The sequence below is a fragment of the Talpa europaea genome (genome assembly GCF_964194135.1).
Source record: "Talpa europaea genome assembly, chromosome: 13".
NCBI classification, from domain to species: Eukaryota; Metazoa; Chordata; class Mammalia; order Eulipotyphla; family Talpidae; genus Talpa; species Talpa europaea.
In genome coordinates this window covers 60748782-60774792 of record NC_140080.1, presented here as the reverse complement: position 1 = coordinate 60774792, position 26011 = coordinate 60748782, and the positions used below count along the sequence as shown (strand labels likewise).

Sequence of the window (26011 nt, the reverse complement as noted above, 5' to 3'; positions counted from 1 at the left end):
ATTTGTGTATGGATAATCCCTCCTTTGTTGAAAATTATTAAAGTCCCCTGCAGTTTCTTCTTTCAGCAGTGTTATTAGGAGGGGGATTGAGACTTAAAAAAGGTAACCATAAAATATCAGAACTAAAATAACCTTGGACATTTTTATAACTCTTACTTTACAAATAGGGAGACTGAAACTTAGAAAAAGAATATACTAACTCAGGTCACAATGTCAAATATAGTTTGGATTTGTTCAGGCGACTTATATAAATTTCTTTGTTGTTGATTTTTTAAATTTTATTTTATTTTTTTAATTTTAATAATTTTATTTTTTTAATATATTTTTACATCATTCTTCATTTTTTAAAAAGGATTTATTTATTTATGCATATAAGAACTGGGGTACAGGCCAGAGGTGTGGGGATGTGAGAGGATTCACCAGAGACAGAATGGGGAACAGAACAGGCAGACTGACTGAAGTACACTGCTGAGGGGAGCAGTGGGCGAGCCAGGAGAGGTCTGCTACACCATGTGGATATCTCCCTGGCTTGGGATGAAACTTGTGCTTCATTGGCTGGGGATAGCTTCATAGGTTGCATCTTAACCCCCTACACTACCAGAAAGGCCCTTTCTTCATTTTTTTATTTTTTACAATGTATGCTTTCTCATCTCAGTTAGAGTCCCTGTGAAATTCCCACCACCAATTCACCCATGTGCCATCACCATAGTCCCTTGCACTCTTCCCACCCATTTAGGCAACATGTATTTCTTGAATGCTGATTCTATGCTAGACATATCCAATGCTAGAGGTTGACCTCATTTAGTTTTTTATTATTGGGATATAATTGACATATTGCATCTAATTAGTTTTAAGGTATATTGAGGATCACAATCTACTATGGGTAGTTATACACAAACAAATCACATAACCTAGAAGAAAGGAATAAATTCCTAAAAATATATAGTCTATCCGTACCGAATCATGAAGAAATAGAAATTATTAACAGACCAATTACTAATAAAGAAATTTAATCAGTAATTAAAAAAAAAACTCCCAACAAAGAAAACTCAGGGTTTTATGGCTTTACTGGTGGACCTACTGGATATTGAAAGAAGAATTCACTAAAATCTTCCTTCAACCCTTCCAAAAAATTGAAGAGAAAGAAGTACCTGCAAACTCATTTAATGAAGTCAAAATTACCACAATATGTGTTAACCTAAAAGTTCAAGAGTCATTAAAAAAGGCAAAATGAGTCTTTTGGGAATAGAGAGTTGCAATTTGGGGTACTCAGATTTAGGTAGAAACTTTAAAAATGTCAGAAGGAGGGACAATAGTTGTGGGATTCGTACAGAGTGAAAAAGAAAGATGAGGTAATGGAGTATAAAATAGTGGTCAGGTAGGTGTATCATAAGATGAAAATGGTCAGGTGGAGTGGTCACAGAGTAAAAGTAGGTAAAGGTTCTCTTTATCTGTCCTCTCAAACATAATATTCTTGTTTTTCTTGACATTTTGGAATGTTGGCTGTTTGACCTAGTTCATGGGTTTGATCTAGTTTAAAAATGAGAGTAAAGTGGTTTTTTTTAAATAGTAGCCTTTTCCATTCCATTTTAATATTGTTTCAGTCATGTCAACTTTTTCACCTACAAAAGCTAGAAAGGTCACTACAATAAAAGAAAATTACATTCACTAATCCTAATGACCATAGATGCAAACATTCTCAACATTCTCAACAAAATATTTGCAAACCAAGTTAAACGCTACACTGAAAAATCATATTCCATGATCAAGTGGGATTTAGTCTTAGAATTCAAAAATACACAAATCAAGAAATGCAATATACCACAATAACAAAATTAAGGTTAAAATCCATGTGGTCATTTCAATGTATTTAGAAAAAGCTTTTGATAAAATTCAACATGTTTTTATTATATATGATAAAAACTATCATCAAACATGTTATACAAGGAATGTACTATATGTGACAAGTCCACATATAACATGACACTCAGTGGTGAGAAGCTAAAAAGTTGTCTCTAAGATCAGGAAGAAGATAAAGATGTCAACTTTTGCCACATTCATTCAGCACAGTACTTGAAATCCTAGAAATAGCAATTAAGCAAGAAAAAGAAGTAAAAGCTATCAGAATCAGAAAAAAAGAAGTAAGGTTGTCTCTGTTGGCCAATTTCAGCATATATAAGGACACCCTAAGGACTACACAAAAAACCTGATAGAACTCATGAATAAATTCAGTAATGTTGGGCCTCCCTGGTGGCGCAAGGGATTAAGCACACAAAGCACTATGAAGCAATCTGAAGCCTCTGCAGCATGAGTTTGATCCCCCAGCCAGCCAGGGAGCAACCCACATGGCACAGCAGACCTCTCCTGACTCGCCCACTGCTCCCCTCAGCAGTATATTCCAGTCAATTGTTCTGCTCCCCACTCTGTCTCTGGTGAATCCTCTCACCCCCGCATCTCTGGCCTGCACCCCAGCTCTTGTATGCATAAATAAATAAATCTTTAAAAAAATAAAAATAAATTCAGTAATGTTTCATGGTACAGAATCAACATAAAAATCAGTTGCATATCTGTACATTAACATTAAACTAAGAGAAAGAAAAATTGAGAAAACAATCCCATTTACAATTATGAAAAAAAAATACACAGGAATAAATTTAACCAAGGTCAAAGATTTATACACTGAAAACTATAAGACAATGATGAAAGAAATTGAATACAAATAGATGGTAATATGTTTTATGTCCTTGGATCAGAAAAATCAAGATTTTTAGAATCTTGTTAGCCAAAAAGATTCACAAATTCAATGTATTTCTATCAAAATTCCAATAGCTTTTCTCCCCACAGAAATAGAAAAAAAATTCCTTATACTTGAATGGAACTTCATAGGACCCTGAGTTACCAAAGTCATTGTGAGAAAGAAAAACAAAGTTGGAGGTATAAGTCCTGATTCTAAACTATACTACAAAGCTGTAGTAAATCAAAACAGTATGGTATTGACATAAAAACAAACCAGTATTTCAATGGAATAGAATGGAGAGCACAGAAACAAATCTATGTACATATGACCAAAGAATTTTTCAAAAAGGAACCAAAAATATACAATGTGGGAAGGACAGCCTTTTCAATACATTAGGTTGTGAAAGCTGGACAGTAATATGCAAAAGAATGAGTGTAACACTGTACACAAAAATCAACTTTAGTGGTTTTTAATCCATTAAAAACTCAGTCTTAACTAAAAGATAGTGAGTGCTCAAGGAGCTGATGTCTGGTTCAAGAAGGAATATACATGGAAATAGATCAAAGAATAATCTTTGAGTTGGGTTTTTTTTTTGGAAAATTTTTATGAAACAGTAAAATTCCTAAAAGCAATATACAGAGTAAGTTTTTGACACTGGTCCTGGCAATGATTCTTTTATTTTATAAAATTTATATACATAAAATTATGCTAAGTTTAGTAAGACAGAGAAAAACAAATGCTATATGATACTATTTATATTTGGACCCTAATAATGGTGTCAAATGAATAGAAAGGAAGAGTAGAATGGTGGTTGGTGGAGAGTAGAGAACTGAAGAAGCAGGAGAATCTGGTAAGAGGGTATAAGCTTTTGTTTGTAAGATGTATAAGGTTTGAGGATCTAATAATATCATGTATATATATATATACTTCATAATGCATATAAGTAATATATATATTCAATGAATGAATAAATAAAAGAAACTTGGTATCTATAATTTGTGTTATATGAATATTATACATACATGGAATAGTATATGGTAGATATACAGTGGAATATTATTCATTCTTAAAAAAAGAAATTTCTTCCTTTTATGACCACATGAATGAGCCTCAGGACATTATGCTATGTGAAATAAGACAGAGAAAGACAAATGCTATTTGATATTTTTATATGTGGACCCTAATGCATAGAAAGAGAGTAGAATGTTGGCTGCTGGAGACTAGAGAACTGAAGAAATAAGAGAGGTAAGCGGTGCAAGATTTCATTTATAAGATGAATAAGGTTTGAAGATCTAATCAATAACATAGTGACTGTAGTTGATAATGTTGACATATAAAATTTTTATTTGCTAAGTGAGTAGAATTTTTTCTCACCATTAAAAAAAGGGGAGGTGTAAATATGTGAGATGATGATTTTGTTAATTAATTTGGTGGTGGGAATCTTTTCACCATGTTTACGTATATCAAGTCATCACATACCTGATATACATAAACACAGTGTACTCTTTAAATATATTATCTGTCATGCCTCAATAGAGCTGAAAAAAGTTAACAACATATGCAAAATCATCTAGGTTTTTTCCTATGCTATCTTCCAGGAGTTTTATGGTTTTACATCTTACACTTAGGTCTATGACTCATTTTGAGTTAACTTTTGTAGGGTGTAAGATGTGTGTTTACATTTTTTTTTTTTTGGTATGGCTAGTTGTTTCAGCACTGTCTGTTGAAAAGACTCTTTATTCCATTATATTGCCTTTGTTCCTTTGTCAAATATTTGACTGTATTTATATAGTTCTTTATATTTATGTGTCTCTATTTCTGCACTCTCTAGATTGTTCCATTACTTAATTTGTTAATTTTTTGCTAATAACTACACTGTCCTGATTACTGCAGCCTTATATTACACTTCAAAGTCAAGTAGTACCAGTTCTTCAGTTTTGTTTCCTATCAATATTGTGTTGGTACTGTAGGTTCTTCATAATAGTATTTTAGAATACTTGCCACTTTTAAGCACTTTCCATATTGTAACTCACTTAATTATCACAAAAAAATATAAGGTAAATATTATTTAAAGATTAGGTAATAGTTACAGAGATATTAGCACCCGCCCTCTAGAACTCATTTTTAAAAGATTTGTTTATTTGTGCATACAAGAATTGGGGTACAGGCCAGAGGTGTGGGGGCTGAGAGGATTCATCTGAGACAGAATGAGGAACTGAATAGCCTCTAGAACTCATGTGTTTAATCATCAAGTTACATTGCCTTAGCGTTAAACTAGATTTTGATCCTCAATTTGATATTATTGTTATTAAGTTACTTTTATTTATAGTTATTTTAAAGGAGGTAATTGTATTTTAAATTCCTTTCAGTAAAATAACTCCTCTGTTATGCAATGGAAAGGAAGGGTTTTATATTAAATTCCTGTCAGAGAATAAAAGGCTTCCTATTGCTCAGAAGCCATTTTTCCATTTTAGTATTCCATGTTAGTAATCAACTATTCTAAAAATATTAACCTCACAACACTCTTGTATAGCATGTTAGAATACTTTTAAACTCTCTACTTAATTCTGAGTGAAGTATGCTGTAGGACATTAGTTTGGAAAAACCATACAGCAGCATTACTCATTGTGTTGTGGCATCATATGTCCTTCCTGGAACAGCAGCAGGTGTGGTTAAAACTTCCAATAACTGTCTATCTGTTTTTATCATTGATTTTTCCTGTCCCTTTATAAATCTTTGTTAACATTATTTTGGTCACAAATAATACTAACTTGAGCTACTTAAGCCAAAAAAAAAGGCTGGGATTTATTTTGAGGCTGTATAAATATATTAAGAGGAATATAGAGATGTAGGTATTTCAAAGGCAGGGAGTCTGTCTGGCCAAATGAGGAATTAGAAGCAGGAAATAGAAAACCTCTTAACTCTCTCTCTTGGGAGTGCATGGTCTTTCATTTCTGCCTCTACCCACAAGTCTACTTCATTTTTCTTTCTTTGTTCATCCAAATGTCAGCAAAAATATCCCAGGACTCAGAGATTTGGAAATTGTTGCATAAGTCTTATTCCAAATGCAGTGGGGCTCTTGGGGTTTCTGTGCAATTTCTATGTATTTCTGATTCTGGGACGGTGAGATAAGGAGCTGGGTGAATGCCAGGATAATGTTCTCTTGGTCACCTCTGGATTTGGATCTGTTTCCGTATATATAGATACGGGAACTTTGTTGATAGTTTGGAGGTCTATATAACAGCAACATAATCAACGCTGACTGCTACAGTTACCTTCATTCATTCCAGAGAAATTTCTTTTGTCTTTACCCACAAAAGTCCTTCCACTTCAAACTTTGCTGCCGAATTCTGTCTCTTCTCCTCAGGACAAAAACAGTTTTCTGTTGCTGTGAAGAGCAGTTTTACCATCTCCTTTGTTTCTGTGACTTCTATTACTTATACCCTCAGGGTTTTATATTATATCCAAAGTATCTCAAAGCAGCACACATTGTTTATGTTGGTATTAGTTTTTTAGGGCTGCCACAACAAAGTACCACAGACTAGAAGGTTTCAAAAGCAGAAATTTATCTTCTCACATTTTAAGGCTTACACCCTGCTATCAGGTGTTAGCAGGGCTGTTTTTTCCTAAGAGCCAAGAAGGAATAATCTGTTCCAGGACTCTTTGACTTGTAGATGGCTGTCTTCTTGTTTCTACCTGCTGTTTCTGTATCCAAATTTCCTGATCACTTCATTTTAATTTAATTAGTTTTTTAAAGACCCTATCTTTAAAATAGTTATGGGAGTTAGGATTTCAACATATAGATTTGGATCATAATTCAGTCCATCATATTGATAGTCATTGTTAAGATAATATAACTTTTGCTTTTGTTATTTTTGTTTCTTAGTGTGTTTATGGGGGAAAAAACATCGTCTGTGCAACAACTCAGTCTAAGCAGGCAAACTTAGCCAATTAGAATTGGGTTCCAATTCTAAATTCCTAGGTGGGAGAATCAGATTGACAGTAGTTAGATTATGTATACACCCCAGACCATTCAGTTTTGGTCAAGCCCCTCCTTATTGACTAGAGACAGTTTCCTGTGAAGTGAGAATAGACAGGGGTTGTACAATTACCATAAGCATTACCCATTAAAAATATATAACCAAACAAACGATTAAACAAAGATAAACTTTATTTTTTAAAACAATTTTTAAAAAAGATTTCTTTATTTATGCACACAAGAGGTGGGGTATAGGCCAGAGGTGTGGGGTGGGGGGGTGAGAGGATTCACCAGAGACAGAGTGGGGAGCAGAACAGGCAGACTGACTAAAATACACTGGTGAGGGGAGCAGCGGGTGAGATAGGAGAGGTCTGCTGCACCATGTGGGTAGCTCCCTGCCTGGGGATTGAACTCGTGCTGCAGGAGTTGCGGATTGTTTCATAGTGCTGACGCTTAACCCTTTGCACCACCAGGGAGGCCCACAAAGATAAACTTTAAACCCAACCCTTAAAAGCTAACCATAGATTTGAGGCATCCAGGAGAGGAAGGTGAGGAGGAGAAAAGGGGTGACATGAAAAAGGGGCACATAATGGACTATGGTAGGGAACTATGGGTGCTTTGATGGTGGGAAAACTATGGTGACCACATCTGAAGAGAGAATCCTATAATGTGAAAAAACAAACAAGGATGTAAAATAATGGCATGTTGTTAATAAAAAAAGTAAATTTAAATTTATTTAGAATTGCATAGAAAAGAGCAATACTTAATTTTAAAACTAATAATAAATCATTGAGAATTTATTACTTAGAAATTTTATGATTGATCAAGACTTAAAAGAGAAGGAACTTGAAATAGGTAATTTACATCTGTATTTAGTGTTGAAGTAATTGGTATACTTAAACTTCTAATATGAAATCATAGAACTACAAAGCAAATGAACTTATGGTTAAATATTGCAACTTGCTATGTCTGAAATTACCTAAGTACTATATAGGTGCTAATGAATTCTCCAACTTGAGGAGACATGCAATGAAAATTGCATCACTCTTTGGTTCTGACTGCTGTTGTAAGCAGTGATTTTTTTTTCACCCATGGTTTTTTTCTTTTAAATTGCTACCTTGTGCCAAATTAAGAGATATGAATTTGCAAATTGCTTCATTTTATGTGCCAGCAATAATAACTAAACTTATCAAGAAAAAGTAACCTTAGCCACCAATACCAAAGTTCATATTTCTTTCTTTTACTTTTTACTGTTTGCACTACAATTTATTTTTTTTTTTTCTGTGACATTCATTAAAGTTTTCCTGTGTCTGAAAACATCATGACCAGTGTCTTTAATGCAGAAGTTGTAATTAACTGGAAACATGGCTGGAGGTCACATTTTCTAAGTAGCAACACGCCTTTAATTCTGACTTGGAAAGCAGTGGCAAGCTTTTATATCTCTCTCACTACCCATTAGTTCTGTCCTATTTGGCATTATAGTAGCATTGTTAGGAGTTTGGGATTCAAAATGAGAAAGGTCTTGGTTCAAATCCCAGTTCAACTATGTATAAGCTGTGAGATCTTGGGGGAAATTATCAGGCTTATGAGTTTAGTTTCTCAATCATTAAAGAGTAATATAATATTATTACAAGGATTGAATGGGAAATACTTTTTTTTTTTTGCATAGAAGTGGGGTGTAGGCCAGAGGTGTGGGGGGCTGGTGAAAGGATTCATCAGAGACAGAACAGGGAGCAGAACAGGCAGATTTACTGAAATACGATGCAGCGGGTAAGCCAGGAGAGGGCTGCTGCGCCATGTGTGGGTTATCTCCCTGGGATCAAACTCAGGTTGCAGGGGTGATAGTACTGAGACTTAACACCTAGGCTGCCAGGGAGGCCCCCTGAATGGGATATTTGTGATGTGCTTAGCAAGAACCTAGCTCATAGAAAATATCTAAAAAGTAACAGTAGTTAAAAATTACATTAATTATTTAGTGGTAGGCATGAGGAATCAAAGAAGCATGAGGCATAGACACTTTCTTGAATGATCTCATAGACCACAGAATATGGGACTCAGAAAATATCATCACAAATATATCTATATTGAAAAGGCATTTGGTACCTAATTGTTGGTTCTTGTACTTCTTTTAAGCATTACTTTACTTTAAAAATACCTATAAAATTTATGCTTAACTTTAGACTTTTTTTAAAAAAAAATATTTATTTATTTATTTATGCAAGCACTGGTACAGTCAGAAGCGCGGGAGGGTGAGAGAATTCACCAGAGCCAGAGCGGGGAGCAGAGCAGGCAGAAGGACCGAAGTACACTGCTGAGGGGAGCAGCGGGCGGCAGGAGAGGTCTGCGCGCCATGTGGGACCCTCCTTGGTGGCAAGGGAGCAGCCGGGGATGGAACTGGCGCTGCAGAGGCCGCGGGCAGCTTCGCAACCCAGCGCTCAACCACTGCGCCACCGGGGAGGCCCTAATTGCAAGTATTTTAAATTAAGAAATAATTTCAATTATTTTGACTGGCTTCTTCCCAGATTTGATTGTACTATTATTGCTTATAAATGAAGAGGAGATTGTGTTATTTTCTTGGTGCTGTGGCTTGCTTTGTTGTTTTTGTGTAACTACTGTATGCTAATTGATTGCACCACTGGAGCTCCTACTTTGTTATTGTTATCTGTACTTTGCCCCTTCTTTGCTATTTATTTATTTTTTTATACAAAAGCCGGGGTACAGGCCAGAGGTGCGGGAGGGTGAGAGGATTCACCAGAGACAGAGTGGGGAGCAGAACAAGGCAGACTTCCGAAATACACTGTTGAGGGGAGCAGTGGGCACGACGGAGTGGTCTGCCACGCCATGTTGGTCTCGCCCTGGCTAGCTGGGAATTGAACCAGCGCTGCAGGGGCTGCAGACAGCTTCACAGCACTGCGCTCAAACCACTGCGCCACCGGGGCGGTCCCTTCTTTGCTTTTTAAAGCCATAGTGGAAAGTTAGATTAGTAATCCATGAATGCACAAAGAAATACTACCATATAATAGAATAAAATGAAAAATTTAAGGGGCCCAAACATAGGCTCAATGTAAATGGTTGTAAAACAAGCAAATGGCAACCAGAGCAAAGCAGGCACAAACATACTTATATTGGATAAAATAAACTTCCAGCTAAAAAAGGTAACAAGAAACAGGAATGGACATTCTATAATGATTAAGGAATCAATCCATAAGGAAAATATAACACTCATCAATATGTATGCACTAAATGAAGGAGCACCAAAAAAAGATAACTATTAACAACTGAACAACAAACATTGATCCCAACTCAATAGTAGTGATGGATTCAACACCCCCTCTTGATCTATTTACAGATAAACCAGGGAGACTATCAATGAGGCAATAATAGCTTTAAGTGAGGAATTAGAACACATGGGTCTACTAGACATTCATAGGGCATCACACTTCCCATAAAATTGAGTACACATTCTTCTCAAGTGCATGTGGGACATTCTCCAGACCACATGTTGGGCCACAAACAAGGTTAATAAATTCATGATGATTGAAATCATATCAAGTATCTTTTCTGATCATAATGGTGTCAAACTTGAAAAGAACCACAAAAAAAAGAAAAAGAAAAACCTCTACTATTAGAGACTAAAACACTACTGAATGGCTATTGGGTTAATGAGGAAATCAAAAAAGAAACTGAAAATATCTATAGACAAATAAAAATGAAGATATAATTTACTGGAACATCTGGGATGCTACAAAAGCAGTTCTTAGAAATATATAGAAATATTGGTCAGTATAAAGATATAATAAGAGTTCAAATGAATAATCTAACATTATACTTTAAGGAACTAGACAAAGAAGAAAAAATGAACCCAAAGTCCAGTAGATGGAAGGAAACAATAAGAATGAGTATGAAAATAAATGAAATAGAAGAAGTAAAAAAGACAATTTAAAAGACTAAGGAACTCAAAAGCTGGTTATTTGAAAAAATAAATATAATAAACTTCTAGCTACATTCAGTAAGAATAGAGGGAGAAAACCAATAAATTTAATCAGAAATGAAAGAGGAGAACTTACAACAGAACCCTCAGAAATATAGAAGATCATAAGTGGCTCTTATGAACATCATTAGGCCACAAATTGGAAAACCTGAAAGAAATGGACAAATCCTTATGGACATACAACCATCCAAGACTGAATAAGGGAAAACAGAAAATCAGGAAAAAATAGAAAAATAGAAAAACAATTATAATTGTAGGTAAGGAAATGGAAACATTAATCAAAAAATCTCCCCAAAGATTTCTGGACCTACTAAACATAGAGCTTCCATATGACCCAGCAATTCCACTCCTAGGTATTTACCCAAAGGACACAGAAACATCAATTCCAAAGAACACCTGCACCCCTATGTTTATAGCAGCACTGTTTACAATAGCTAAGCTTTGGAAACAACCCAAATGCCCAAAAATAGATGACTGGATCAAGAAGATGTGGTACATATATACCATGGAATATTACTCAGCATTCAAAAAAGATAAACACATGCAATTTGCTGCAACATGGATGGCGCTGGAAGGGATCATGCTCAGCGAAATAAGCCAAAAAGAAAAAGAAAAATACCGGATGGTCTCACTCATAGCAGGAATCTAGAAAACTTAAATAAGGGACCAGGAAAATGAATAACTATAAGAAAGTGAAAATCAAAATCAACAAAAAACTATGAACCAGAGACACTTTTAGGGGGGCGGGGGCGGGAGGGGAGGGATTGGGGTCAGAATGGGGGGTGCAATTGTATGGGGAATATAACAATAAAAAAAAAATAAATAAAATAAAAGACATTGTTAAAAAAGAAAAAAAAAAATAAATGGTGTCAGTTAAAAAGAAGGCACATTGCATAATAAAAAAAAAAAAAAAAAAAAAAATCTCCCCAAAACCAAATACTCAATACCAGATGATTTCACTAGTGAGTTTCGCCAAAACTTTTAAAAAGTACTAACACCTATCCTTCTCAAACTTTTCAAAAAAAGTTGAGGAAAAGGGAACCATTTTATAGGCCATATTACTGATACCAAAAGCAGACAAGAACATCACAAAAAGAGAAAATTACACATCACTATCCCCATTGAGCACAGATGCAAAAATTCTCAACAAAATCTTAGCAAATTAAGGACCTCCCTGGTGGAGTAGCAGGTTGAGCGCAGTGTTGTGAAGCTGTCTGCAGCCTCTGAAGTGCAGGTTCGATTCCTGGCCAGCCAGGGAGATACCCACATGGCACAGCAGACCTCTCCTGTGTCGCCTGCTCCTCCCCTCAGCAGTGTCTTTGGTCCATCTGCCTGTTCTGCTCCCCGCTCTGTCTCTGGTGAATCCTCTCACCCTCCTGTGCCTCTGGCCTGTACCCTAGTTCTTGTATAAATGAAAATAAATCTTAAAAAAAAAGTTTAAAAAAAATCTTAGCAAATTGAATTCAATAATATATTAAGAGAACTGTTCATCATGACCAAATGGGATTTATTCCAAGGATGAAGGGATGGTTCAACATATACAAATCAAGGCACCTCTCTTGTCTGCCTGTGTTTCTCTTCACCAACCTTCTCCCTTTGCAAAGTCCAGAGGCAACTCTTCGCCCAAGACTGCCTACCTACGATTATGAAGGCATCTCTTCTAACAAATCTGTCTCTTTCAAGGGCAGCTCTTTCTGCCCACTTGTGTCTGTGAAAGCATCCTTTATTTCTCTTCCCTTTTAATAATAAACCTGCCCTTTTGGACATATACAAAAAGGACACAATCAATTGATATAACTCATCAGATTAACAAATGGTAATAGGAAAGTTAAAAATCATATAAGCATATCAGTAGATGCAAAGAAGGTATTTGACAACATTTAGCATCCATTTATAATAATAAAAAAATTCTTTGTAAAATGGGGTAGTAAGAACATACCTCAACTGAATAAAGACTATATGTGATAAATCTGCAGCTAGCAATAGACTGAATTGTGAGAAACTGAAGCTTTCCCTCAAGATCAGGTACACAATAAGAATGTTCACTCTCAACACTACTCTTCAACATAATATTAGAATAATATTAGAAGTTCTAGCTAGAACAATCAGGCAAGAGAAAAATATAAAAATAATTCAAATTTAAAAAAAGAAGCAAAAGCATCATTACTTGTAGAGTACATGGCAATATATATAGAAAACCCTAGACCATTAAAAAATATTAGAAACAATAGATTAGTACAGTAAGGTGGTAGGCTACAAAATCAATTTACAAAAATCACTTTTATTCCTATACAGTATTCCTGTATTCTTTATAGACGATGAATTAGAAGACAAAGAAATGAAGAAAATAATCACATTTATCACATCAAAAAGAATTAAATACATAGAAATAATCCTAACAAATGAGATGACAAACTGTTTCAGTGAAAACTGAAAGACATTGCCAATAGACATAGAAGAGACAAGGAAATGGAAAGATATTCCATGCTCATGGATTGGAATAGTTAAAATGTCTGTCTTATCCAAAGCAATATATAGATTCAATTCTTATTAAAGAAAAAAATCCTTATTAAAATTTCAGTGGAATTCTTCAAACATTACTGAAATTTATATAAAAACCAAAATACCCCCAAAGACTAAGCAATCCTGACAAAAAAAGAAGAGAGAAGGAGGTATCATGCTCCCAGACTTCAAACTCTGCTACAAAACTATAGTAGTCAAAACAGTATGATATGGGTATAAAAATAGATACACACATCAATGGAATAGAATTGAGAGTCCAGATTTACATGTATACTTAATTTACAACAAAGAAGCCAAGAGTATACAATGGAGAAAGAAAAGTCTCTTCAACAAATAATGCTGGGAAAACTGCTCAGGCACATGCTGAAAAATGAAACTAGGCCACTTTTCCACACAATACACAAAAATTAATTCAAAATATATTAAAAATTTGGTTCTATGACTGGAAACCGTAAAGCACATAGAAAAAACATAGCAAAAACATTATGACATTGGCTTCAGTGATGTCTTTGGGGACTCTACTCCAAAAGCAAGGGAAAAAAGCAAAAATAAACAAATGCAACTGATTCAAACTAAAATGTTTCTGTACAGAAAAAGAAATGATCATCAAAATGGAGACTAAATGGAAGAAAAACATCTGACAAGATCTACAAAGAATTCATATAATTTGGGCCTCCCCAGTGGCACAGTGGGTGTTTATCAAAAAAATGCAAAACCATTAATATAAAGGGATACATGCACTACTCTGTTCATTGCAGCACTGTACATTATTTTTGAAAAAGATTTATTAATTATGCATATAAGAACTGGGGTCTAGATCAGAGGTGAGGGGGGTAAGAGGACTCACCAGAGACAGCGTGAGGAACAGAATAGGTGGATCCACTGAAAAATACTGCTGAAGGGAGCAGCAGGTGGACTGTAGCACTTTACATTAACCAAGATTTTAAAACAACCTGTATCCAGCAACAGATGAGTGGGTTAAGGTATGGTACATATACACTATGGAATACTATTAAGCTATATATATATAATAAAAAGAGAATGAACTGCTGCTGTTTTCAACAATGTGATGGAATTAGAGGGTATTATGCTAAGTGAAATAAGTCAGAGGGGGAAAGACAAATACTGGATGATTTCCCTTATGTGTGGAATATTAGAGAAACTAAACAAAGGAACTGACAAAACAAAGCAAAACAAATCCTACAAGTATGACTGCAGAATTGATGCACTTAGAGGGACAGAGTGGGTGTGGGAACAAGGATGGAGTGGAACCAGTGGTATATGGTAAAGGGATACCATGCTTTGGTGGTGTGGGTGGTGAAGTGATATATGTTTGGGGAGGTGTGAACCCATTCCCCTAAATTATATATATTAGTATAAAACAATATTGTAAACCAATAATAAAAATAAATAAAGGTGGGAACATTGAAATTAAAAAATGAAAAATTATTGTACCCTATTTAACTCTTTCTGCTTATGAAACCCATTTCTCCCTTATTTACCTTCCATATCACATGTAACTTATATCCTTCCTAACATTGAAAGGATGAACATTTGCAGTATGGCACTCTTTCTTTTTTTCTGAACTGATAAAAGAGGTTAGCTGAGTTAAGAAAGTAACACTTTGCTCTTATAATAAAGAATAGAGACAGAGTGATATGTTAGATTCCAGAGAATCAAAGGAGGAATACGGGTGGAGGTTAAAAATATGTGGAATATAACCAAAGGTAATGAGTTTTGGGAGAAAGAGAAAAGGATCTTTTGAGATTTCACAATATGAAATTGATGTGACCTGTCCTACATATCACTATATCTTTTATTCTGGCTGTGTACTTTTGACTAAATAAAAATGATGCTTTCTTTAAGATTTCTCTACACTTTTGACTAAATAAAAATGATGCTGTCTTTAAAATTTTCTCTAGAGAACAACTTGCATTCAATGTGCCTTTCATTGCTTACTTATTCACATCCTGCCCAGTGCAACATCCATCTTTTCAAGCAATCTGCACAAGACTATATTTTCTAAAAATGACGGCACCAGTCTCCCTTCCATTCTCATGTGATAGTTTTCCAAGATGAGCTTACCACTCTACCCTTTACTGAAGAGGTTGGATAGGGTAAATAAGTGCATGAAATGATGCTCAACATCACTAGTTGTTAAGGAAATAGAAATATAATGTGATATTCCTAGCACACCTATAATAACAGCAAGATTTTTTAAAATAATGGTAATGCTGGTAAGGATGCAAACATACTGGGTCTCTCATACCTTGCTTATGAGAATGTAGCATAGTATAGCCACTCTGGAAAATAGTGTGTCAGTTTTTTTAAAAAGGCTAACAGGTAACTTAACTTATAGTCCAGCAGTTACACCCCTAGCATTTTCCCAGAGAAATGAAACATTCCCACAAAAAATCCTTACATAAATTTTCATTGCAGATTTAGTTATAATAGCTTCAAGGTATAAACAGGGCCTCCCTAGTGGCGCAAGGGGTTAAGATGCAACCTATGAAGCAGTCCACAGCTGCTACAGCAGGAGTTCGATCCCCAGCTGGCCAGGAAGCTACCCACATGGCTCAGCAGACCTCTCCTGACTTGCCCACTGCTCCCCTCAGCAGTGTACTTCAGTTGATCCACCTGTTCTGTTCCCCACTCTGTCTTTGGTGAACCCACTCACCACCCCCACACCTCTGGCCTGTACCCCAGTTCTTGTATGCGTAAATAAATAAATCTTTTAAAAAATATAAACAGCCAAAATAGTGACATTAGGTTACTACTTAAGGAAACAGTGGTATAATGATACCAGGGAATACCAGTAATACTACTTAGCAATAAAAAGGAATGAACTATTGATACATAAAAAGCAATGAACTATTGATGCATCCAGTGACTTTTTTTTTAAGATTTATTTATTTATTTATACAAGCACTGGGTACAGTCAGAAGCATGGGAGGGTGAGAGGATTCACCAGAGCCAGAACAGGGAACAGAACAGGCAGACTGACGAAATACACTGCTGAGGGGAGCAGTGGGCCACAGGGGAGGTCTGCGCACCATGTGGGACACTCGCTAGGGGCCGGGGACCAAACTGGTACTGCAGAGGCTGCGGGCAGTTTCGCAGCCCAGCGCTCAACTGCTGTGCCACCAGGGGAGGCCCTGCATCCAGTGACTTGAGTGGAGTTCAAGGTCATTATGTTGAGCGAAAAACATCAATCTGAAAAGATCACATATTGTATAATTTTATTTATATAACATTCTTCAAATGACAAAATTATTGAGGTGAAGAATAAAATAGTGGTTGTCATGGTTTAGGGCTGATGGGGAGCAGTGTGACTATCAACTAAAACAAGAAATATTATTCTGGTGATAGTTCTATATCTCAATTGTAGAGAGTTTCACGGATGTACACGTGTTCAAATGTCATAGAAAGTGACAATGTCCTGCTTTTCAGATTTTTCTGACTTTGAGTATCCATAATTACTAAAGTGTAACTGTTAAGGGAAACTGAGTGATGGGTATATGAAACCCCTCTGTATTACCTTTGCAACTCTGTGTGAATTTATATATATTTTTTAAATAAAAGGTTAAAAGAATATAAGAGACTAAATTTACATTAGGCCTGCATCATTTTTTGTCTCATTCTCATCTCTGGAAAATGGCAGCAGAGGGACATTGTGTGGCATGTTAGAAACAGCTAATAGTTCCTCTTGCGAATTTTTTTCTTTGACCCGCAGTGGTAAATAATACTGTATTTTTTTTAATTTCCAAATATTGTAGATTTTCTAATTATCTTATTGTCATTACTTTCTAATTTAGTTCCATTGTGTAAAATTTTAAACTTTTGAAAAAATGAAAATTTATATTCTTGCATATATTTTACGTTAGTAATTCTCTATAAACACTTAAGTAGAATGTGATAGTTTTCCAAGATAAGCTTAACACTCTACCCTTTAGTGAAGAGGTTGTATAGGTGCATGAAATGATGCTCAACATCACTAGTTGTTTACTGGTGATTTACTTCTGAACTTATTGGCTAGCATGTTTTATAAATGTTAATTAAGTTAAGATGGTTTGGTTTGTCATCTGTTTACTTGATGATTATTTTGTCTATGTATTTTACCTGTTACTGAGATATGCTTATTAAAATGTCCAGTACTGTTTATTTATTTTTCTCCTGAAGTGCATATATTTGTCCATTTAATAGTATACTATTGGTCCTGTGGACTCTGCTTACTTGTCTTCAATATTTTTTTGTTTTGCTCCTCAAACTATATTTTTCATTGTTTTATCTTCAAGTTCACTGATTCTCTGCTACTCAAATCTACCTTTCATTCCCCCTAGTAAAATTTTCATTTCAGTTATTGTATTCTTCAGTTCCATATTGATAGTCCCACTTTTCATAAATCTTTTTCTTGACTTCCCACACATCTTCATTTAGTTTTTTTGAGTGTCTTTAAGACAATTTTTAAAAGTCTATGTCTAGTATATTTGCCATAATGCCTTTTCAGGGACATTCTGTTTACTTTCTTTTTCCTTGAATGGGCCATGCTTTACTGTATTTTTGCATACCTTATAATTATTTTGTTTAAAGTTGAACGTTTAAATCTATTAATGTGGTAATTCTGGAAATCAGATTCTTCCTCAGTGCTTGTTGGGTATTTTTGTTATTGTTACTGTTTTCTGATTGTTGTAGGCTGTTTTTGTGCTGAAGATTAGCCTGTGGTATAAACTTACGTCTTTATCAGATCTAATCTGAATGGTTCCCTGAGCACATGTGGTGATTTTCCAGTGTTTTCTATACATGAAATTATCCTAATCTCTAAAGAATGACTTTTTTTTTTTAAAGAGTTCAAATTTTTATTGAACGTATTACAAAAGACCTTTAGTCAAAAAGACCAAAGCCCATGTCATCATCAGACTCCTCAGATTCTTCTTTCTTTGCCTCTACTTTCTTCTCCTCAGCTGGAGCAGCAGCAGTGGAAGGAGCAGGACCACCTGCAGGGGCAGCCCCTGCAGCTGGGGCAGGCCCACCAGCCCCTACATTGCAGATGAGACTTCCAATGTTGACATTGGCCAGGGCCTTTGCAAACAAGCCAGGCCAGAAAGGTTCAACATTTACACCCGCTGCTTTAATGAGCGCATTGATCTTATCCTCCGTGACCGTCACCTCGTCGTCGTGCAAGATGAGAGCCGAGTAGATGCAGGCGAGCTCCGAGACCGAAGCCATGGTGCGGGCGAGGGCTGGACAGACGCTGCCGGGCGCGGTGCTAGTCGTCGGATGAAGTGAGGGGCTCACCCCAACGCGGCCTTAGCTTCCTCGGAAGGACCGAGCATCTTAGCGACAGCTGAGGAAAGTAAAGAATGACTTTCAAAAAAAAAAAAAGGAAAGAAAAGAAAATCAAAGGGAGGAGGAAGGACACCAGACTTTAAAGTCACATGGAAGTCATGTTAGCCAGAGGGGGAGAGAGGTACAATAACAATGGTTATTGTTGCCCATTTCTTTGTCTATACCTCTCTGCTCAAAAGTGGCAATGATCTGAACATGGAGGACAGGGTCTTTTTTGTTCACCGTGACTTCCACAAGCTGTGCGCAAATTATTCCAAGAAAATGTGCACAGTTGTCTGCAACATGGCTAGGAGTTGGGGATAAGTGACAAATACTGTGTTAGGTATTGAGATTGATCAAAATTAACTGCAATTTAGTGTCCAAATCTTTCCTTTGAAGTTGCAAGACTTCAATAGACTTCAGGATTCCAAAATAGTTATACCAGACAGATTCTTCAAGTGTGATTGTTGTCTAGGTCAAGAGACAGATTCCTGGTACTTTCCACTCTGCCATCTTCTCATAATCCTCTGGTATATCTTTTTCTGTAATATTACTTCTAATATTTCTGTGCTCTCAGGTTTTATAATATTTTTTGTTAACAGCATATAGCTCTATTTCAGATAGTGACAGTTTTGGAGTCTATTTTGCATCTTGTGTGTTACTGCACTGTTTTGTTTTCAGGGAAGCAAAACTTTGCTCAGATACTGAGATTACCTGTACCAATAACTTATTTAGCACAGGTACATTGCAGGATATATAACATAATAATTACACAAACCTATACCGTATAGGATAATGTCTCTTAACAAGGCAATAAAAAATAACAGATTTCAAACCAATGATAGCTTCATTATATTCCAGGCAAAGGGGAGATAAAAGAAATAAAGTACAAATTTAGTTGAGGTGTACCTATATGAGTTATTACTCTGGTGAATCAGACTAGCCAATTAGGGTGTCCAGATATCAATGCAAAGGGAAAGTTCCTTGTGGCTAGAGATCAATGCTAGGAGAATGAAGATGCAGGTATGATTAGGTAAGATGAGCTCCTTCAGTGGGCCACTGCATGATTCTCACCACTGTGAGCAAAAATTAATCTTTGTCTCAGCAAAGAGTTGTCTTGCCCAGACTGGACACCTTTAATAACTCCTCTCAAACTTTTGGTATTTAAAGTTTAGATGTCCATTATATGATGGACATCCTGATGATAATACTAGGGTGTCAAGGATGTAAGGGTGTTCTGAATATATATAGTGATAGTCACTTAGTAGCATAACACTTTTGCTAACATCATTCCATACACAGTCATATCGATAAGAAAGTCCTAATTACAACTTTAAAACAATTTCATAAAAACAAGTTATTCAAAATAAGTTCAAACCATTCAAAGCAAGCTTTTATAATATGGATATGAAATCGTAGTAAGGGGACCTCCCTGGTGAATTAGGGGTTAAGCCTCACTATCACTACCATGACCTGAGTTCGATCCCCGGCCAGGGACCTAACCCCCGTATGACACAGCAGACCTCTCCTGTCTTGCCCTCTGCTCCCCTCAGCAGTGTATTTCAGTAGATCTGCCAGTTCTGCTCCCCACTCTTTCTCTGGTTAATCCTCTCACCCCCTGCACCTTTGGCCTACACCCCAGTTCTTGTATGCATAAATAAATAAAATAAATCTTTAAAAATAAATTAATAAACAAATCATCAAATACATTGTTAAGTATATTGGTATATCTTTATAAGCACTAACAAAAAGTGTAATATGGAGAATAATTCTGTGAGATAGTTGGTGCCTCATTTTTACAGATAAAAAAAAGGAGAGTGGAGAAGTCAAATATCAAACTTATGTGAAGTTACACTGCTAAAGATGAGAAGGAGGATGTCCTCTTATTCAGAAGTACTATGAGACACAAAAAAGCAATACTCAAATCTGTGTTCATTCTTTGAATTAACTTGTGACTCAGAAAATTCTTGTGTGTATGAATTCTAGATTGTATAAGAAAAAAAATCGCTCAGGTATATTATCCTGTGTATTAAAGAGAACATGGAGCAAAAAGACCTACTAAACATAAGCTGTGAAAGTTTATCTTATTTGAAATCCCATTTATGTAGAACAATTTTTCAGTCACTTAGCATGATTACATAAACTTTGAGAAATATTAAATAACTGATGGTGATATGACTATGTTAAGAAACCAAAGGCAGAGAGAAACCAAACTGAATCAACAAAATTCTCCTAGTAATTTAATCTGTAAAATTAAATTAGAAAAACATGGAGTTCTCTTGTATTTGAGGATATATTCTAAACAATAAAATACATTCATGTTGTATTTTTAAAAAATATCACTTGATTTGTTCTTTAACCAGGCTTACAAGCTACAGTGTAATCTTTTAAAATTATAGGTAATTATAAGAAGATACATGAAACCTCAGTTAATCACAGTTGTTTCAAAAATATGTCCCTTCTCTAACAAAGCAATAACCCAGCCAAAGCTTGGATAAACTGGCATTTCCCTAGATCACATGTGTCATTCCTAAACACAATGCCCCTTGTGTTTCTTTCAGGTGTCCATACTTTCTCTGAAAAACAGATCTCCCCTTCCAAAGCTTGAGTATTATCTGCTCTTTGTTTGAAAATAAATGCATTGTTCATGTGTAGACTAGTAGTGCAGGTGTTTTACTTCTCTTTTCCCAGTCAGGCTGATGCTTAAGCCTTTCATGAAATCTGTTCAGTTTAATTAAAATCTCTGACATCCACTTCTCATTGCCGTTTTCCTTTATGACCATAATAAAAGCCCCTAATACAATCAGATCATCTTTCATTCCATTCTGTTTACATTTTTTATTATCTCAGGAGTTGCTGACACTGCTTCTTTCACAGTTCTTGAAGGCTAACTCCAGGGCAAGTTCAAAGATCTGATCAAGCATTACAGCCCAGGTTACTTTCTTTTCCACTGAACTTCTAACTTCTGCCTTGTGGTACCTCGACTTACTTTTGTCACTGGAAAGCTCTTTGTGAAAGCTTTGCATGAAATTAAACTCCCTGAGGTGTAACCAAATTGAATAAAACCACAGAAGCATGTATTCAAACGACTCTTTTTCCTGAGCGGAGCATGTGAAACACTGACATTTTAACATGAGGATTGAATGTCAGGTAACTGATTCTGTCTTCAGAAATATAGGGTTTCAATCCCACATTTCATTTTCAAACCACCACTTTCATGTTATTCCCTAGAGAATGAGGACAGCAAAACTCTTAGATCACTGAGCAATCTATAGCAGAGAAGGGAAAAAGGGGCAGAATTACTAAAGAATTCATCTCTTCAATGCAAAAAATAGTAATTGATAATACTTATCAAAGTTTCCAATTTTTAGTCATGTAATTTAAAGTTTTAAGCAACCCATTGTCATTCATGTCTCTAGGTTTTTTTTCCTCGTAATCCCTATTTGTCCTTTTTTACTGTTACTGAAGTATATACTTCGGTAAAATATAATGCTTATTTGAGGTTTTCATTGTTCCTTTTGTTTTTATAGCAAAGAATTTTTAAAATTTCATCTTACATTGTCAATGTTAGAAAATAGATATGAAAATAGGAAATAAAGAGTAAAGAATCCACCTTATTTTTCTCTTTCTTTGTAATACGAAAGGTTTTGTTTTATTTACTTAAAAAGAATTTTTTATTGAGGCAATGTTGGTTTACATTGTTATTGGTATTTTGGAAGTATGGGCTCCCCCTCTTCAGTTGTAGTTACCATAGTGCACCCACCACCAAAGCTCACTCTCTGGGCCTCCCTGGTGGCGCAAGGGGTTAAGTTTCAGCATTATGAAGCTGTCTGCAGTCTCTGCAGTTCCATCCCTGGCTGTCCAGGGAGCTGACCCCATGGCACAGCAGACCTCTCCTGTCTCGCCCGCTGCTCCCCTCGGCAGTGTATTTCAGTCAGTCTGCCTGTTCTGTTCCCCACTCTGTTTCTGGTGAATCCTCTCACCCCCCGCACCTCTGGCCTGTACCCCAGTTCTTGTATGCATAAATAAATCAATCTTTAAAAAAAAAAAGCTAACTATGCATCCATAGTTCACCCATAGTCCATTGTGTGCTCTCCCTTTTCTCCCCCTCTGGAAGCCTATGGTCTATAGTCAGCTTTTAAGGGTTAGTTTTTAAGTTTGTCTTTATCTACCCCTTTGATTGGTTTCTCTATGTTCTACATAAAAAGGAGACCCTCTGGTATTTGTTTTTCCCTTTCTGATTCATTTCACTTAACATAGTCCCTTCCAGCTCCATCCATGTTGCTGCAAATGGCATAAGTTGTTTTTTTCCTGATCACTGCACAGTATTCCATTGTATATACGTACCACTCACCTGTTTTGGGGTACTTACTCTGTTTCCACACTTATAAGAGTGGTGTCACTCTTAGCCTTGGTCATAAATAGGGAATTGGGGTAATCCACCACACCATCCATTATAAGATTTTTGCTGGTCTATTTAAAAAGTAAAATCCTAAAAATGGAATTCTGGATAATTGGGAAAATGTATATGTAATTTTGCTAGATATTTCCAGATCCTTCTCCACAGAGTTTGTATTATTTTGCATTTCTACCAGCAATTTATCAGAATGCCTGTCTCCCCACTGCTTTGCTGATGGAGAATGCTTTCAGATTTTGGGGTTGTCAGTATGATAGGTGAAATAGTATTTTCAGTGTAGTTTTAATTACAAATTGATTTTAGTATCAAAATCTAGAAACAATGGAATGTCCAGCAACAGAGAATTGGTTAAATGATAGTAGTTATATTTTATGGTGTAGGTCTGTATGTACAACTATAGCAAGATCTGTAAGGTATATATTAAATTTAAAAAATGCAGATCAATATATGGAGTATGATTTCATTTATGTATAAACAAAGGCTATTTATATTGTCATTTTTGAACTTGCAAAGAAAATGCATGAAAGTATAGAAAAGAAAAACTATTCTGGTGGATGTGCTGAAGGTGAAGAGGAATGAGAAGTCAAGATTATCCAGAGAAACATAATCTATCAGAGAATGCATACACAAACACACAGGCATGTGTGTGCATGTACATGATTTGTGGTCTGCAAGCTGGAGGTCTAGGAAATTTGCGTTTGAGGGCCTGAGAACCAGGGAATAAATGGTTCGGATCCCATTCTGAGGGGAGAAGACTGATTCATAACTTAATTTCTTCAGCAGAAAGGAGGAGGGGTCTTCCCTTCCTCTGCCTTTCTATTCTGTTTAGACCCTCTGTGGCTTGAATAATGCGCGTGCACACACACACACACACACACACAGAGGAGGAGATTCTTTACTCAGTCTTCTGATTTAAATTTTAATCTCATCTGGAACCATCCTCACATACATACCCACAAGTAATATTCAACCAAAACATGTGGGTGCCCTGTTAGTCAAACTGATATATACAGGGCCTCCCTAGTGGCACAAGGGGTTAAGTCTCAGCACTATGAAGCTATGGGCAGCCACTGCAGCACATGTTGGAGCCCTGGCCAGGGAGCTACCCACATGGCAAAGCAGACCTCTCCTGTCTTGCCCGCAGCTCCCCTCAACAGGTATTTCAATAGATCTGCCTGTTCTGCTCCCCACTCTGTCTCTGGTAAATCCTCTCACCACCCTGCACCCTGGCCTACATCCCAGCTCTTATATGCATAAATAAATAAATCTTTTAAAAAACTAATATATATGTAATTAACTAGTATTAGGGATGAAAGTTCTTTTCCTTTTCACTTTTTGCCATTCACTAGTGTTTGAAATTTTATATCAAGGAGTAAACATTTAATTATATTTTTCAAATAATACTGCTATCCAACCAACCAATGATCATTTCTATTTGTTTTGCTTTCATTTCCTGCCCCATCTCCTTATTCAACCCTCTTAAAAAAAGGGAAGAGCCCAGTGAGCCCCTTGATCCAGGCAGTGTGATTTAGATCAGGATCTACAGCATCCATTTGACCTCAGTTGGGCTTTTATTTCATTGTGCAGGCCTCAAAATATCAACTGTTGACGGTTGCTATAGTTGTGCTCTTTCTTCCCAATTAGGACAAATCACTTGCTTTTGGTGGAATAGGAAAAAAAAAAAAAAACTGGGCAGAATGACATAATCATGCACCTTTGGACTAATTTCTGTTATTTGGTTACAACACATTGGTTTATCCCTTCTTTTTAAATTTTATACAGCATTATTTCACTCATAATCCAATTTTTTAAAAAGATTCATTTTTATTTATTTATGTGTTTAAGAACTGGGGTCTAGGCCAGAGGTATGGGGTGCGGGGAGCGGGGGTGGGGTGTGTGAGAGGATTCACCAGAGACAGAGTGGGGACCAGAACAGGCAGATCTTCTGAAATACACTGCTGAGGGGAGCAGTAAGTGAGACAGGAGAGGTCTTCTGCGCCATGTGGTGTTAGCTCCAGAGCTGGGGCTCAAACTCCTGCTGCAGTGGCTGGCGATAGCTTGATAGTGCTGAGACTTTAACCCCTTTGCCACCAGGGAGGCCCTATGATTCTGATTTAAATAATTCATCTAAACTTAATCCACTTCTGACATCTCATCAACTTTTCTTGAGATAAAGCAGAAAAGAATGTGGACATCTTCCAAATTTTAAATTAACAAAAATTTCACAAAAGAGTAACAAAAATACTGTGTATGTTGAGTAGACAACTGTAGGGGCAGGAAAGGGCACTGAGCAGGTTTTCTATGATTCTATGCAGATGGGGTAAAGGAGGAGAGAGTCATGGAGCCCTCAGTGGCTTTTGCAGGCTTTTATTTGGATTTACCAGGTACACAGCAGGTAGGGGTGCTGGGGGGCCTACCAGGCTCCCAGCCCCGCAGCAAGTCTTCACTCTTTCTGGGCTCTCTGGTGGTCTCTGCTGCTCTCGTGGTTCTGCTTTTCTCGTCTTCTCTGTTTTTCTCGTGGTTCACTCTGCTTCTCCTGCTTCTCCTTCTGCTCTCTTGGCTTCTCCTGGCATCCCCGTGATGCCGCCCTTAAAAGCCCAGTCTTAGCCCAGATGAATCTCATCTACAGATGCCCACACCCTATTCTAGGTGCCTGCCATCAGGCATGCATTCGGGACCACAGGGTTCAGTCATCTATCCTAATGGCGGGAGGGCAGAAAAGCCTGATACTTTTTACCTTACCCTACAACAACTAAAAAGTAATGTTAAGGGCCTCCCCGGTGGCGCAGCGGTTGAGCGCTGGGTTGTGAAGCTGCCTGCAGCCTCTGCAGCGCCAGTTCGATCCCCGGCTGCTCCCTGGCCACCAGAGGAGGGTCCCACATGGCGCACAGACCTCTCCTGCCGCCCGCTGCTCCCCTCAGCAGTGTACTTCGGTCCTTCTGCCTGCTCTGCTCCCTGCTCTGGCTCTGGTGAATTCTCTCACCCTCCTGCGCTTCTGACTGTACCCAGTACTTGTATAAATAAATAAATAAATCTAAA

General features: G+C 36.7%; 1 protein-coding gene across 1 annotated transcript; it reads right to left on the bottom strand.

Moving 5' to 3' along the window:
• Nucleotides 1-18106: 18106 nt before the first annotated feature.
• Nucleotides 18107-18567, bottom strand: LOC311182909 (large ribosomal subunit protein P1). Its single transcript, XM_084252038.1, has one exon. It carries the CDS (start codon nt 18454-18456, stop codon nt 18112-18114), a length of 345 nt encoding a protein of 114 aa, XP_084108164.1. The 5' UTR covers nt 18457-18567; the 3' UTR covers nt 18107-18111.
• Nucleotides 18568-26011: the final 7444 nt, after the last annotated feature.

Excerpts from the sequence above, each read along its gene's own strand:
- LOC311182909 (XM_084252038.1), bottom strand. The coding sequence starts at position 18,456 with ATGGCTTCGGTCTCGGAGCTCGCCTGCATCTACTCGGCTCTCATCTTG.